Source organism: Pagrus pagrus (genome assembly GCF_965226575.1).
Source record: "Pagrus pagrus genome assembly, chromosome: 11".
Classification (NCBI taxonomy): Eukaryota; Metazoa; Chordata; class Actinopteri; order Spariformes; family Sparidae; genus Pagrus; species Pagrus pagrus.
Genome location: NC_140195.1, coordinates 20,496,775 through 20,512,989, shown reverse-complemented (window position 1 = coordinate 20,512,989; position 16,215 = coordinate 20,496,775). Strand labels below are relative to the sequence as shown.

At 40.6% G+C, this 16,215-nt stretch overlaps 1 protein-coding gene across 1 annotated transcript; it reads right to left on the bottom strand.

The window, feature by feature from the left end:
* Positions 1-386: 386 nt before the first annotated feature.
* On the bottom strand, positions 387-3,800 carry LOC311264616 (uncharacterized protein). Its single transcript, XM_084365628.1, has 2 exons — positions 3,130-3,800; positions 387-2,230 (listed from the first exon to the last, which is right to left on the bottom strand). Exon 2 carries the CDS (start codon positions 1,760-1,762, stop codon positions 473-475), a length of 1,290 nt encoding a protein of 429 aa, XP_084221754.1. The 5' UTR covers positions 1,763-2,230; positions 3,130-3,800; the 3' UTR covers positions 387-472.
* Positions 3,801-16,215: the final 12,415 nt, after the last annotated feature.

Below are 16,215 nucleotides of genomic sequence, written 5' to 3'. Positions count from 1 at the left end.
GCTCTGAGAGACATTGGGTCCAGATCTGTTATGGCATAGTCTACCGTACTGCTGCCAAGAGCTGAACTAAATGTGTAACGGCCCAGAGAATCTCCTCGTAACCTATTGACTATACACTGACCTAGCGCACGGCAGAGCTGTAAAAGCTGGGTACCACTTGTGTTTGTAATTTTATCAAAATTGTGTCTTGGGGGGAGTTCGAGGAGAGGAGAGCAGGTTTCTCCAGGTAGGTCTAAGTGCTGATCTCCCTGGATGTTTATAGTGTCGGCTTTCTCTCCAGTTCTAGCGTTCAGGTCCCTGCAGACTAGCACGTTTCCCAAAGTTTTAAATTTGTTTATTTCCCCCTCTAGGGTGGAAAAAACATCTTCATTGTAGTAGGGGGATTCAGAGGTGGCTATGTAAATAGCACATAGGTAGACATGTTGCTCTGCACATATTACTTCTTTGTTAATTTTCAGCCAAATATAGGATTCTACTTTTTTGATAATTTCAATTGAATTGGAGGTCTAGGCTGGGGGGTGTTCTGGTTGGGTTGTGGGGGCCTGTGTTGACTTGGTTGTGGGGCGTGTTGGTGATGCTGGTGATCCTGCAGGGGCTGGGGTGTCCTGGGTATCCTTGTTTGTAGTCTGGGCTGGTGGTGTCTAGGAGCTATGGGAGGTCTGGGAGGTCTAGGAGGTCTGGGAGATCTGGGAGGTATAGGAGGTCTGGGTGGGGTCTGTGCTGGCCGATTGTTCCTCTGGGTCGTGGTGAGGTTCCTGCTGAAGGCAACGTCCTTCAGGGTCTTGGCCAGGATGGGGACTGCTTCTCTGTACAGGTGTAGATGGTCATACAGGTGGTCCAGACCTAGTATCGGGTGGTGAGCCAGGAACACATTGGGTTTCAGGGCACAGTCCCTGGAGACGCTGGCGTTCACCCTGTGTATGGTGTGGGGGTGGAAGTCTCTTCTTGGCAGGAGGGTGGAGATGATGATTCTGCTGGTTGGGAAGGTGGTGGAGGCTTTTTCAGTCATTCTCCTGAGTGAGTCTGCTACTCTCTCCTGTTGGGACCTTAGGTCGTTGGTGCCTGTGTGGATGATTATATGGCTGGGTGATCCCAGCTCAGCCACGGTCAAGAGCTCCAGGGCTCTCTGGGTGTTAGGGCACCAGATCTTCTCAACTCTATGTCTCGGGAAAAGAGTCTGTTCATCTAGGAACTTCCCGTTGGAGTCCATGAGCAGGATCATTTCAGCCCTTCTGCCTCCGTGTGTCTGTGCAGTCTCAGTGGAGTGTGGAGTTGAATCCACTGGTGCTGGGGTGGGAGCATGGCTGTGGCTGGAGGCTGGAGCTGGTTGAGTGAGATGGGGTGAGCTCCCAGGGGTAGGGCTATGTGGAGGCTGAGCAGGTGCAGGGCTGGTTTGGGTGGGGACGGTCTGGCTCTGAGGGGTGACTGTAGGTAGGGAGCATAGTGTTTTCAGGCTCTCCTGCAGACTGAGCAGAGTTCTGTCCCTCTCCAGCAGCTCCTCTCTTAGTGCTGCTATCTCTGCCTTACAGCTGTCTCTGTCGCTTCTCAGCTGCTTCACCTCCTCACTGAGGTAGTCCAGCTGTCTGCCATGACTGGTTTTGTCCTGCTGAAACTCTCTCAGCCGAGTGATGAGTATGTCCTCCTGTTCTCTCCTGAAGATGGTCAGAGTATTCTGGAAGGAGGGAGAGTTAGGCTGCTGTTGGTCCAACTGTTCCCTGAGCTGTACCAGCTCTATCTCCATCTGGGAGAACTGTTCCCTCATGATGTTCAGAGTGCTCTAGTAGGGGAGGGTCAGTGTCAGTGTCTGCAGGCGCTCTGTCAGGCATGGGGATAGAAGAGGTGGAGGTTTTGCTTCCATGGGTTGGTGGGGTATTTTTAAGATCCTCTTTCTCCTTTTGAGACCTGAGTTTCATGGCGGGAAAGTCATCCTCAAACTTTGCCAGGTATCCTTGAATCATGGCAGTTCCATTTTTAAACAGGTTGACTGTCATGATGGTGTTGTCTGGGTCATTTTCCTCCAATACATTTATCTTCCATCCATTGCAGATACCTGTTCTCTTTACTGAGGAGTAGTGGGAGCTGATGACATCCAGCCAGGCACAAGCTTCATCAGTGTAGAAGATTAAGTTACATGCCCTCCCATCTTTATACAGGTCGAGAAAGAGTGTTTCTGGTCTTTCCCGGAGAACTTGTTGTTTATATTTGCTCCTTGCAGTCTTGCTTTTTACAGCTGGGGGATATTTTATTGTCTCAGAGCAGGTAGACATCATGATACAGCAGGTAAAGGTGCGTTCACACCGGACCTTTTATTTTTGTCGCTGGCGACAAGTTTACATATTAAGTCAATGCAAACGAGCGACTGAGCGGTTAATTGCTCAGGCGAAATGTCGCTGGGGCTCTGAGCGACAGCGTCCGAGCGACGGAGTGAAAAAACGCTCAATCGCTCTGTCGCTCGAGATGAGAAACCCCAAGTCTCTGGCCGTCAGACGCTTGTCGCTCAGCGCTGATTGGCTGCCGTAATCTATGTGTAACTATGACAAATACTGAAACCATGGAAACGTAATACAACTCCGCCGGTCCGGAAGAGCAAAGCCGGCTTTACGTTGACACACACACACACACACACACCGGAGACAAATGGCCAGGCGCTCCTCAGCTGGGATGGAGCGCCTGTAGTTGGTGTCCAACTGGGCAATCCTGCCTCCGATTCTCGCCAACAGCTCGTCAAACTGGGCCGTTGTCAGCCGCGTATACCGTTGAAAACGGGAAGAAATGAGCACCTCTGAGCGACGTGAACTTCACTGGAATCGCTTGAATGACGTTATCAGAGCGATCTGTTGAATTGTGCCAACGAGCGACTGCAGCTGAGCAGCAGAGCGACTTTTTTGGAGCGACACGAGCGACAGCGACAAAAATAAAAGGTCCGTTGTGAACACACCTTAACTCTCTGAGGTCTCTGAGTTTGGATTTATAACAGGAAACTTCCGTTGCTACTGCTGCCACTGATGCCGTTGCTAGGCAACCGCCCAACTGTTATTTAGCTAGTGTAAGCTAGTTAGCTGTTAGCTTTAATATTTCAGTTGGGATTTTATTTGTAATTTATTTGTAATTTAAAGTGTTAAAACTTACTGTTAGTGCCCAGTAGTTTTCACTTAGTCTTCTTGTTTGTTCAGTTGAGTCCTCCTCTGTCTTCTTCTTTTCTTTTCTCCTAGTTGTTTTGACTGCTTAGGTTAGCAGCGTTGTATCCAACCAGTTACAAATCTTGATCTTTGTCTTGATCTTTGTCTCCAGGGTCCTGTTCCATCTGTTTTTCCTCTCTTTCTCTTCTCTGGCTTGTTGTGTTGACTTCTGTATTCAAGTTCCTTACTATCTTTCGGTGTTTATCCTATTTTTGAACAGAAAATGATAAAATTGTTCAGGAGCTATTCTTAAGCATGACTGCTCAGTTCCAATGCCAGATTCATCTCTCTTCATTCTGTCTCTCTCTGTCTCTCAGTCAAACAGGTGGCTTTCTCAGCTTCACTGCTTGCACAAATGTCAACTTGCAAACTTCATGTTGGGACAAGCAAAAATGTTGGTTAATGTGAGCAGGAAGAGGAAGATTGATGACTCAGCAGACATTGATCTGACACTGTTGTTCAGGAGGATGGTCAAAGCCAGAATAATGATCAATTATAATTATTACAGAGAGATGAAGGATGTGGACCAGTTCAGCCTGATGTGGGCTCATGGTGATGTTTTGTGCTCTGTGAAGGAAGGCTAGCTGTTTTTTTCTGAGGAGTTATTGTGATTTTTTAAAGAAGACTATTTATTGATTGATTTGTCTGTTTCTGAACATGATCATATTTATTTGTAAATAGTTTTTTTGGAAGAATGACATAAAAAAGTTATTCTTAAAAATAAAAAAATCTATGTCTCTCTCTCTCTCTCTCTCTCTCTATGTCTCTCATCTAACGGGTTTCTGATGTGATCTCAGCCAATTAACAACCTGAGGGAGGTCGGGCTGATCATTTTTTGTTTGCTACTCTTTTAATGACTTGTTTTTCATGTCAGGTCGTTCAATGTTTACACTCTCAAACTTCAGTGAGGATGACAATTATATTGATCTGATGCTGTCTTTCTTACGTATAAAATCAGCCATCAGCTGATTTTATACATGATTTTGACCTTCGATAATGCACATTTTAGCAAGAAAAATGGTTCAAGGATTGAGAGCTACATTCTACGGTAGCCGACAAGGGCAAACGCGCAGCAACGACCAAACGCTGCAAATACATAAACGATGCAGAACCAAAGACACACAAACACACACCACAAATGCAACAACAAAATGCTGCAAATGCAGAAAAGATGCACAACCAAAACGACACAAACCCCCAAAACACATGCAATAGAGAAATGCTGCATATTGAGTCAACACAACGAAAAAGCGCCAGGCCGCTAGGGGTCCCGACCTCCCGACCTGGACCTATTATACTGTATGGACCAGTATGTACATTGTACCTGACGAGAGTGGAGTAAAACGTTAGAGAGGCGACATAAAAAGGTACGTGGTTTAAACATTTGTTTGTAATTTTTTACAATAATATAACAATAACAGTACAATAACAATAACATAATCCTTTTGAACTGTTATTGTTATCGCTTTTCCGTTCTGTGGGCTTCCATTGTGTTGACTCAATATGCAGCATTTCTCCATTGCATGTGTTTTGGGGGTTTGTGTCATTTTGGTTTTGTATCTTTTCTGTATTTGCAGCATGTTGTTGTTGCATTTGTTTTGTGTGTCTTTGGTTCTGCATCGTTTATGTATTTGCAGCGTTTGGCCGTTGCTGCGTGTTTGCCCTTGTCGGCATCGTTTCTTTGTTTGCAGCATTTTTCCGTTGCAGCATTTTGTTGTTGCATGTGTTTTGTGTGTCTTTGGCTCTGCATCATTTATGTATTTGCAGCGTTTGGCCTTGTCGGCCACCGTAACATTCCAACATACACAGATCAGCCACAATATTAAAAGGACTAAGAGGTAAAGTGAATAACATTGATCATCTTGTTAAAATGCAGTGTTCTGCTGGGAAACCTTAGTTCATGTCATTGATGTGGATGCTACTTGATATGCACCACCCACCCAAACACTGTTGCAGACTAAGTATTTCCCCGCTTAACAACAACAACGTTCCACGTTGGCAGTGGCTCCCCGACCAATTAGAGACAAGCACACTGTAATGAAAACAGTGATAATTAAATATTTTTCACCATCAAAGATTGTTTTCATTGGAGACACTTTTGCCACTTTTTTGATTATTTTCAGCACAAACAGCAGAGCTGATCTCCATTAAAGCCAGGACTAATGTCACAGAAAACCAGGTGGAGGCTCTAAAGAGAGATGGAGAAGGTAAGACTGAAAACTAAACCAGCAATTCAATATTTAAACAGTCTAGTTCTCATTATATTTGTCTAATATAAAACCTTATCTGATGTGAATAGCACAAAAACACTGAGAATAATATGTGCCTTTAGATAACTTCATTTTGAAAAATGCTCATCGTTGCTGTAACATCAGTCACTTTAAAACAAGTATGTTTCTCTCTCTCAGTCAAACAGGTGGCTTTCTCAGCTTCACTGCTGGCTTCAGGCTCTGGAACTGTTGGACCATTTAACTCACACACTCCTCTGGTGTTCAGACACGTTGTGACAAACATCGGAAACGCCTACAACCCAAACACAGGTACTCAAATTCATACTTTTAAATTATTAATTTGAAATTTTGACTATGTCGACATCTACCTGGTTGACAGATGTTGCAGCAGTTGATTCTTCATTCAAAATGACAGAAAAAATGTCCCACAGGTTTTTTCATTGCACCAGTGAGAGGAGCCTACCACTTTGAGTTCCACATACAGGGACTTGGACATGCTTCACATGGTTCAGGTGCTGCGTTGGTCAAGAATGGCTAACAGATTTGTACGACATATGAGCATCAGCCATCCCATACTGGGAAAACTTCTAATGGTGTCACGTTGCTTCTAGAGGTTGGAGATGTTGTGTTTATGCGTCAGTGGGTTAACACAAGGATATATGACAGTCAAAATCATCATACCACCTTCAGTGGTCATCTGCTATTCACCATGTGAGCAGGAAACAGTCTTTTTTCTTCACCTGTATGAAAACCTGCCCACACTGTAGTGTGTATCACTACTTCTTGATAGATGTGTCATTTCTTTCTCTTTTATATGACAGCTGATTGACAACAACAATCTCATTGATCAGAAAAGGTTGATGAATTTTTCATTTGCACGTCTTTTCTGATTTACATCAAAATGCACAGTGATGGACAGCTAGAGAACTTGTGACATTATTTCAAACACTAGATTAGAGAAGTGAACTAATTTGTGAGAAAAATGTGGAAATGTTTGCTTTTTCTTAAGTATCTAAATATGTTGACATACTGAATTCCTCTATTTTGTTATGATTATGAAGGCTGGATGACAAAGGTTTGCAGCAACAATCATTTGTACATATTAAACTTATTATTATTGTGTTCTTGTGCATTTGAATAAAAGCATAAAGGTATCATTGCATTACTGTCTGTGTCTTTTCTTCAACACGATACATTATTGTCTTATTGTGAGCAGAAAAGCAAATAAATGTGTCTTATCAGTTTGGGGGTACAGAATTTAAGATTTAACAATTATATTGATCTAATGCTGTCTTTCTCTGTCGTTATCAGCCATGATGTGACTGTAAACTGATTTTAACTTAACTTTTAACTCTTGAGTATCCACTGTGGAGTGAATAAAATGTGTTTGAAACTCTAATGAATCATTTATGTTTGAGTGCTGTGTTTTCAGTGTTGTTTTCCTGATGACATGCTCAACATAATCAGTGTTATCAACCAAATCTCCTGCACATGTCTCATATAATATTTCTGGTAATGATTGAACAGCATCAGACACTATTTAAGGCTGAGATGAACACAGAAACTACACAGTAGAACTGAACAGACCGCCACTTTGAGAATGGAGATGACAATGTGTTTTCCTCTGTTGCTGCTGATCTGCTCTCTCTGCACGGCTCAGCTTCAAACAGAGTCTGACAACCAAACTATTCCACTTGGAAAGCAAACTGAAGCTGAGAGAAGAGAACCAACAAATGCTGCTGACCAACAACAGAGATGTACACAAGACATCCATGCTGTGCTGAGAGAGATGAGCGCCTCGCTGGCTGAACAGAGGGTGGAGATGAGGCTCGTACAGAGAGAGAATGAAGGTACAGTAGTATGTAAGGTAGTGAGGGAAGTTATACCAATAAGAACCACTGCTTTGTTACAGGAGGTTTTTGTATAATGTTGTAACACTGAACTGTTTTGCAGTATGACCTGCAGGTAAAGATGAGTCAAAGAAAAGCTTCTGGGAGACTTTATAACGTTCTTCTTAATGTACACAGTGTGTCAGTTTAACAACACAGAATTTTCTCAGTCTAAAAATCCTTGTCTTCTACACCTTTTAAACTCTTTCTTCCATTTTTCAACTACAGCAACAAACTGAGGTCACTGTTACAGTGTCCTACAATATTACAGCTTCATACACAATTGAAGGATAGAAACAAAACAAGACCAGCGTGCTCACAGATATTAATCAGCACAATTACAAAGTACAGTATAGGCTGATGTGTGTGTCTATAGGTTTGGCCATAAACCAAAGTACTGGACTGATTAAGATGTTGACCTGATGGTGGCCTAGATAAAAAGGTGAGTGACGACAGCCGATTAACATCCTGAAGGAGGTCACTACATCTGACTGTGTCATTAATGTCTGAACAGGTCAGGATGATAATCTTTTGTTTGCTACTCCTTCAATGACTTTTCGTTGTTTTCACAAAATAATGATGTTCAATGTTTACACACTTAAACTTAATTGACACTGACAATTATATTGATCTAATGCTGTCTTCCTCTGTCTTTATCAGCCATGATGTGACTGTAAACTGATTTTAACTCTTGAGTTTCCACCTTGGAGTAAATAAAATGTGTTTGTAACTCCTAAAATGACACAGTAAGATTTCCTGTGTTAGTGACAAACACAACACTGAGCCAGATATTAAAACAAACTCTTTGAATTTTGGTAAACTGATTATTCAAGTACTGAGAGCTACATTCAAACATACAGCTACTTATAAATCATTTATGTTTGAGTGCCGTGTTTTCAGTGTTGTTTTCCTGATGTCATGCTCAACATAATCAGTGTTATCAACCAAATCTCCTGCACGTGTCTCATATAATATTTCTGGTAATGATTGATCAGCATCAGACGTTATTTAAGGCTGAGATGAACACAGAAACTACACAGTAGAACTGAACAGACCGCCACTTTGAGAATGGAAATTTTGAGCTGATGATGGCTGCAGATGAAATGTCAGAAGATCAGCAAAGTTCTTACAATCCATCCTGTGGTGAACATGTCTCAGTCAACAGTTGACTGAGCAAAATGTCCTGCTGAAAACTACTTGGGACCAACCCGCTGGGGACCAAAATGTCTGTATAAAATTTCCCAGATAAAATAGTGTGAAGATATTTCAGTCGGGGCAAAAGTGGTTGAATAACAACAGTGCCATCCCACAGAGTCATGCAGTTTACGTGGCTACAAAAGTAAATCAACATTTTTTTAAGTTTCTCAAGGAAAATGATGATGCAGTACATGAAAACTAACATGCATGCATTTATTTCTTTAATCAAGTGCAAGGAGCTAAACTGAGAGTACTGGAGTTACAGAAGACTGAGGGGAATTTACAAAGAACAATATTATATGACTATAATGTTTTTTTTATATTGTTTTAAGCACAAACAGCTAAGCTGAAGGAGCTGGAGTTACAGAAAACTGAGGTTGACAAGTTGAAGCAACAACTTAGAGGTACAGTGTGGAGAATATTTTGGCTATGATAACAAAAGTGTAATATTGGACCATAAGATCATTTATAAGTGCTATATTAAGTCCCGCCCCCCAATGTAATATAAATGCCCAACGGCCAAAGCAAACCTTGATAAAGGAAGTAATGATTAAATACTTATAAATATTATTATGTCATGATGTGACTTTTTTCCAGCACAAACAGCAGAGCTGATCTCCATTAAAGCCAGGACTAATGTCACAGACAACCAGGTGGAGGCTCTAAAGAGAGATGGAGAAGGTAAGACTGAAAACTAAACCAGAAAAGAAAATACTTGAAGAGCTTGATTCTAAAAATCTGAGCATCATTTCAAAACTTACCTGAAATGGTGGATAGCACGAAAATCCAGAACATGTTGGTCACATTGTTGTTTCCAGGGTGAGTTTAGATCAACAACATCTCTCTCTCTCTCTCTCTCTCTCTCTCAGTCAAACAGCTGGCTTTCTCAGCTTCACTGCTGGCTTCAGGCTCTGGACATACTGGACCATTTAACACATTCATTCCTCTGGTCTTCAGATCCATCATCATTAACATTGGAAACGGCTACAACCCAAACACAGGTATCTGAATTCAAAGATTTTTAGCTCTGTTGACTTCAACCTGGTTGGAAAAACAGTTGATTCTCCCTTTTCATCAACTGACAAAAAATGTCCCACAGGTTTTTTTACTGCACCAGTGAGAGGAGCCTACCACTTTGAGTTCTACGTAGCTGGAAATGGCCATAATTCTCATACTTCAGCTGCTGTGCTGGTCAAGAATGAAGTACATGTTTGTACTGCATTTGATCATCGGCCATCCGGTTTTGGGAGCTCTGCTCACGGTGTCATGCTGCTTCTAGAGGTCGGAGATGTTGTGTCTTTGCGTCTGTGGCGGAACTCATGGATATATGATGATCCAAATCACTATAGCACCTTCAGTGGTTATCTGCTTTTCACCATGTGAGCAGGAAACAGTCCTCTTCCATCGGCCATGTGACAGCTGTGCACACTTCAACAGTCTTTTAGTACTTGTAATAATCACATAGCTGTGAATAGTTTTCAGAGGTTTAAAGTAAATATGATTATATTTTTAATTGTTTACATTTGAATAAATCATACACATATTATTGCACTGATATCTGTGGAGATTAAAGAAATGTTTGCTTTTGTTTCAAAATGAAATATCCACCTCTTATTGTTTACAGTCACTCTGATCCGTTTCCAGTTGAGAAACTCTACACTTTGTCATATAATGAGCTTAAGACTGAGCACTTTATTTGTTGTCCCAGGGCAGGCCAAGGTTTCTTGTATGGAGTAAAATGTTCTTGAAGGTAACACTCAGGGTCCTGTGATGTCTTCACATTCTGTACTTCTGTGATTAGATGTTGTAGGTTTTGCCTTTTCTGCATTCAATAACTCGCTAACTGATCACTTGACATCTGCAGAAAGCTTCAAGAGAACTACCAAATGTACTCATGTCTGGTTCTTGAATGTAAATCTTCTGAATGTGTGCTTCATTGCATCGTGCTGTACTGAGTTTTCTGTCTTTTTTTATTTTTCATTCTCATAAAAGCTCATAAAAGTGCATTATATTGAAAAAAATGGAATTGATTTCTTCTGCTTTTCACACTTTGCAAAGTCATTCAGTGTATGTTTGACACTGTTAGTCTAAGGTTAAGGCTGCTATAAATCTGAATCATGCAGCGTAGAAGCCAGTTTTTCTGCAGAAAGATGCTAACTGCTACTGAAAGGAAACATGTTTCTGTTCTGCTGCAATCATTTATTTGTTTTCTTTTACAAATTGTCCATCATGAACAGCCCAATATGTTTGCAAATTATAACTGACTGTGCAAACATAAGCATGTTTTTTTGTTTTGTTTGTTGAGATGTAAACTGAATGATATGAGTGTACTGTGATGGAACCAGTACTGCCGATTATATTGACATTTCACCAAATGCATGTGCATTGGCATTTTTTAGTGGGTTGTGCCTCAACTACCATCTGCTGTTTTAAATCAGCCTGAGCTTATGTCTTATAATTCATACAGAAAGAAAGTGAACGTCTCTAGTCAGAGGCCAGGGGATGTCACTGAGAAGCTCCTGCCTCACCCCCCTGAAGACATGACTCACCACAGGCAGAGACAGAGACAGAAATAACCTGTTGACAGCATGCACAGTCCAACTCCAGTGTCCACACAAACACAGCGGGTGCTGAAGTGATAACAAACTCTATCAACACCATTCTCAGTAGAAAAGCTCGACACTTTGTCATATTACAACTTAACACTAGAACCATGCTGGATTTATTGAGGAGGCAAAGAGAGAAAATGTTCTTTATTACTCATCAACATTGGGCTTCTAGTAAGTCTGTCTCTTGTCAGCCAGCCTGAGGGAGGTCACTATATCTGACTGTGTCATTAATGTTTTAACAGTTGAGGATTTTTGTTCACTGCTCCTTCAATGAGTAGTTTGGAAATCAGGTTGTACAATGTTTACACTCAGTGAGGATGGCAATTATCATTTTAATGCTGCCTTTCTTAAGAAAACTTAACTTAAACTTACTATTCAAGGACTGGGAGCTACATGCCAACATACAGGCACTCAAATAATCATCTATATTTGCGTGCTGTGCTTTGAGTGTTGTTTACCAGATGACATCATTCAAGTAATCATCAGTGTTATCAAACTGATCTGCACGTGTCTCTTTTCTGGTCATTTCTGGTAATGATTGATCAGCATCAGACACTATTTAAGGCTGAGATGAACACAGAAACTACACAGTTGAACTGAACAGACCGCCACTTTGAGAATGGAGATGACAATGTGTTTTCCTCTGTTGCTGCTGATCTGCTCTCTCTGCACGGCTCAGCTTCAAACAGAGTCTGACAACCAAATTATTCCACTTGGAAAGCAAACTGAAGCTGAGAGAAGAGAACCAACAAATGCTGCTGACCAACAACAGAGATGTACACAAGACATCCATGCTGTGCTGAGAGAGATGAGCGCCTCGCTGGCTGAACAGAGGCTGGAGATGAGGCACTTGCAGAGAGAGAATGAAGGTACAGTAGTATGTAAGGTAGTGAGGGAAGTTATACCAATAAGAACCACTGCTTTGTTACAGGAGGGTTTTGTATAATGTTGTAACACTGAACTGTTTTGCAGTATGACCTGCAGGTAAAGATGAGTCAAAGAAAAGCTTCTGGGAGACTTTATAACGTTCTTCTTAATGTACACAGTGTGTCAGTTTAGCAACAGCAACAGAATTTTCTCAGTCTAAAAATCCTTGTCTTCTACACCTTTTAAACTCTTTCTTCCATTTTTCAACTACAGCAACAAACTGAGGTCACTGTTACAGTGTCCTACAATATTACAGCTTCATACACAATTGAAGGATAGAAACAAAACAAGACCAGCGTGCTCACAGATATTAATCAGCCCAATTATAAAGTACAGTATAGGCTGATGTGTGCATCTGTAGGTTTGGTCATAAACCAAAGTGTTGGACTGATTAAGATGTTGACTTGATGGTGGCCTCGATAAAAAGGTGAAGGATCACAGAGCATGCTCCATCTACAAAATAAATACATCTACAAACTGCAAACAACATTGTCCACTTATGTTGCATTTAACGAAGATTTTTATATTGTCTCAAGTGCAAGCAGCTAAACTAAACGAACAGAAGACTGAGGTGGAGAAGCAGAAGACTGAGCTGGAGAAGCAGAAGACTGAGGTGGAGAAGCTAAGGCAACAACTTCAAGGTACTGTGTGGAGAACATCACGGCTCTGATAATGAAAATGACTTATTATAGTGTATCATGAACTGAAATGAAATAAAAAAGAACAGGACAATGAAACATTGTTTGAGTAAAAACATTGCAATACATTATGTTGCATATGGTTCAAATTTCTTGACATACAGTGTTTTTTCTGAAGATAATATCCAGAGTAAATGTTCAATGGCCAAAAGCAAACCTTGACAAAGACAGTGATGATTAAACTCTTAACGATCAAACACTGTTTTCATCAGAGTCAAATATGTCATGATGTGACTTTTTTTCAGCACAAACAGCAGAGCTGATCTCCATTAAAGCCAGGACTAATGTCACAGAAAACCAGGTGGAGGCTCTAAAGAGAGATGGAGAAGGTAAGACTGAAAACTAAACCAGCAATTCAACATTTCATTCCAGAAATGTGTCTAATTTAAAAATTGGTGGATAGCACAAAAATACAGAACATGTTAATCATGTTGTTTCCACAGTGAGTTTAGAGCAATGAGATGTCTCTGTCTCTCTCTCTCTCTCTCTCTCTCTCTCTCTCTCTCTCTCTGTCTCAGTCAAACAGGTGGCTTTCTCAGCTTCACTGCTGGCTTCAGGCCATGGACATACTGGACCATTTAACACACACACTCCGCTGGTCTTCAGACACGTTGAGACAAACATTGGAAACGCTTACAACCCAAACACAGGTACTCAAATTCAAACATTTATGTTATGTCGACATCTACCTGGCAGACAGATGTTGCAGCAGTTGATTCTTCATTTAAAATGTCACACAGGTTTTTTCACTGCACCAGTGAGAGCAGCCTACCACTTTGAGTTCTACATATATGGACACGGACATGCTTCACATACTTCAGGTGCTGTGTTGGTCAAGAATGGAGGCCCTATTTTTATTGCACTTGAACATCAGCCGTCTGGTGCTGCGAGTTCTTCTAATGGAGTCACGTTGCTTCTAGAGGTTGGAGATGTTGTGTTCATGCGTCAGTGGGTTAACTCATGGATATATGACAATGCAAATCATCATACCACCTTCAGTGGTCATCTGCTTTTCACCATGTGAGCAGGAAACAGTCCTTTTTCTTCAACTATATGAAAACCTGCCCACACTGTAGTGTGTATCACTACTTCTTGATAGATGTGTCATTTCTTTCTCTTTTATATGACAGCTGATTGACAACATCATTCTTATTGATCAGAAAAGGTTCATGAATTTTTCATTTGCACGTCTTTTCTGATTTACATCAAAATGCACAGTGATGGACAGCTAGAGAACTTGTGACATTATTTCAAACACTAGATTAGAGAAGTGAACTAATCCGTGGGAAAATTGTGGAAATGTTTGCTTTTTCTTGAGTATCTAAGTATGTTGACATACTGAATTACTCTATTTTGTTATGATTATGAAGGCTGGATGACAAAGGTTTGCAGCAACAATCATTTGTACATATTAAACTAGTTATTATTATGTTCTTGTGCATTTGAATAAAAGCATAAAGATATCATTGCCTTACTGTCTGTGTCTTTTCTTCAACACGATACATTTCTTTCAAATGAAATATCCTCTTATTGTGAGCAGAGAAGCAAATAAATGTGTCTTATCAGTTTGGGGGTACAGAATTTAAGATTCACCAAAAGTAATTTATGATTGGACAACTGTTAAACCCACTACTCAAACATAAATTGTACTTTTATATGCATAGTGAGGAATTATATTGTGACTGAAACTGACTGTTTTGCTCTCATTATTGAATTTATAGTGACCAGATTATTCAGTACACACAGTAGTTGTATTTTGATCACCATGTTTTTTTTAAACTATAATCTTCCTGTAATATTTCTTTCTGTCTGTTAATTCACATTCAAATCTTAAATAGCTGTTGTCACAGATGTTGATGGGATTAAAGCTCAATCAACAGTCACTCTGATCTATTTTCAGTTCAGAAGCTCAACACTTTGTCATCTTATGACTTAATGTTATATAGACATTTTGAGCTGATGATGGCTGCAGTTGAAATGTTGGAAGATCAGCAAAGTTCTTGCCATCCATCCTGTGGTGAACATGTCTCAGTCAACAGTTGACTGAGCAAAAAAATGTCCTGCTGATGGCAGAAAAGTCAACCCACTGTGGACCAAAATGTCTGTACAAAATTTCATCAATAAATTAGTTGTGAAGATATTTCAGTCCGGGCCAAAGTGGTTGAATAACTAACGGTGCCATCCCACAGAGTCATGCAGTTTACGTGGCTACAAAAGTAAATGAACAATTTTTCAAGTTTCTCAAGGAAAATGATGATGCAGTACATGAAAACTTACATGCACACATTTATTTCTTTAATCAAGTGCAAGGAGCTAAACTGAGAGTACTGGAGTTACAGAAGACTGAGGTGAATTTACAAAGAACAATATTGTTGTGTTTTTTAAATTGTCTGTCAGTGGATGTTGTTGTTAAATGTGTTGTTACTCTTCCAAAGTCAGACTTTATTATCATGCTGGATTTATTGAGGAAGCAAAGAGAGAAAAATGTTCTTTATTACTCATCTAACATGTGTTTCTGATGTGATCTCAGCCAATTAACAACCTGAAGGAGGTCACTACATCTGACCGTGTCGTTAATGTTTGAACAGGTCGGGCTGATCATTTTTTGTTTGCTACTCCTTTAATGACTTGTTTTTAATGTCAGGTCGTCCAATGTTTACACTCTCAAACTTCAGTGAGGATGACAATTACATTGATCTGATGCTGTCTTTCTGACCTGTCAGTGTTATCAGCCATGAGGTGATTTTATACATGATTTTGACCTTGGATAATGCACATTTTAGCAAGAAAAATGGTTCAAGGATTCAGAGCAACATTCCAACATACACAGATCAGCCACAATATTGAAGGGACTAAGAGGTAAAGTGAATAATATTGATCATCTTGTTAAAATGCAGTGTTCTGCTGGGAAACCTTAGGTCATGTCATTGATGTGGATGCTACTTGACGTGCACCACCCACCCAAACACTGTTGCAGACAAAGTATTTCCCCGCTCAACAACAACAATAACTTTCCACGTTGGCAGCGGCGCCCTGAGCAGGACAATGTGCCCTGTTACAAACTGCTCAGGAATGGCCAGAGAAACGTAACAAAGTATTCAAGGTGTCGACTTGGCCTCCAATTTTCAATTCCCAATCCAATCAAGCATCCATGGTCTGAGCCAGAACAAGTCCGATCATACTTGGTCTGCAGTGGCATCCACATGAATATTAGGACCCAAGGTTTCCCAGCACATTTCACTGTAACAAGGTGATCAATGTTTTTCACTTCACCTATTAGTCTTCTTAATGTTCTGACTGATGGGTGTACAGGTTCTAATAAATCATTTATGTTTGTGTGCTGTGTTTTCAGTATTCTGATGACATGCTCCATGTGATCAGTGTTATCAAACTGATCTGCACCTGTCTCTTTTCTGGTCATTTCTGGTAATGATTGATCAGCATCAGACACTATTTAAGGCTGAGATGAACACAGAAACTACACA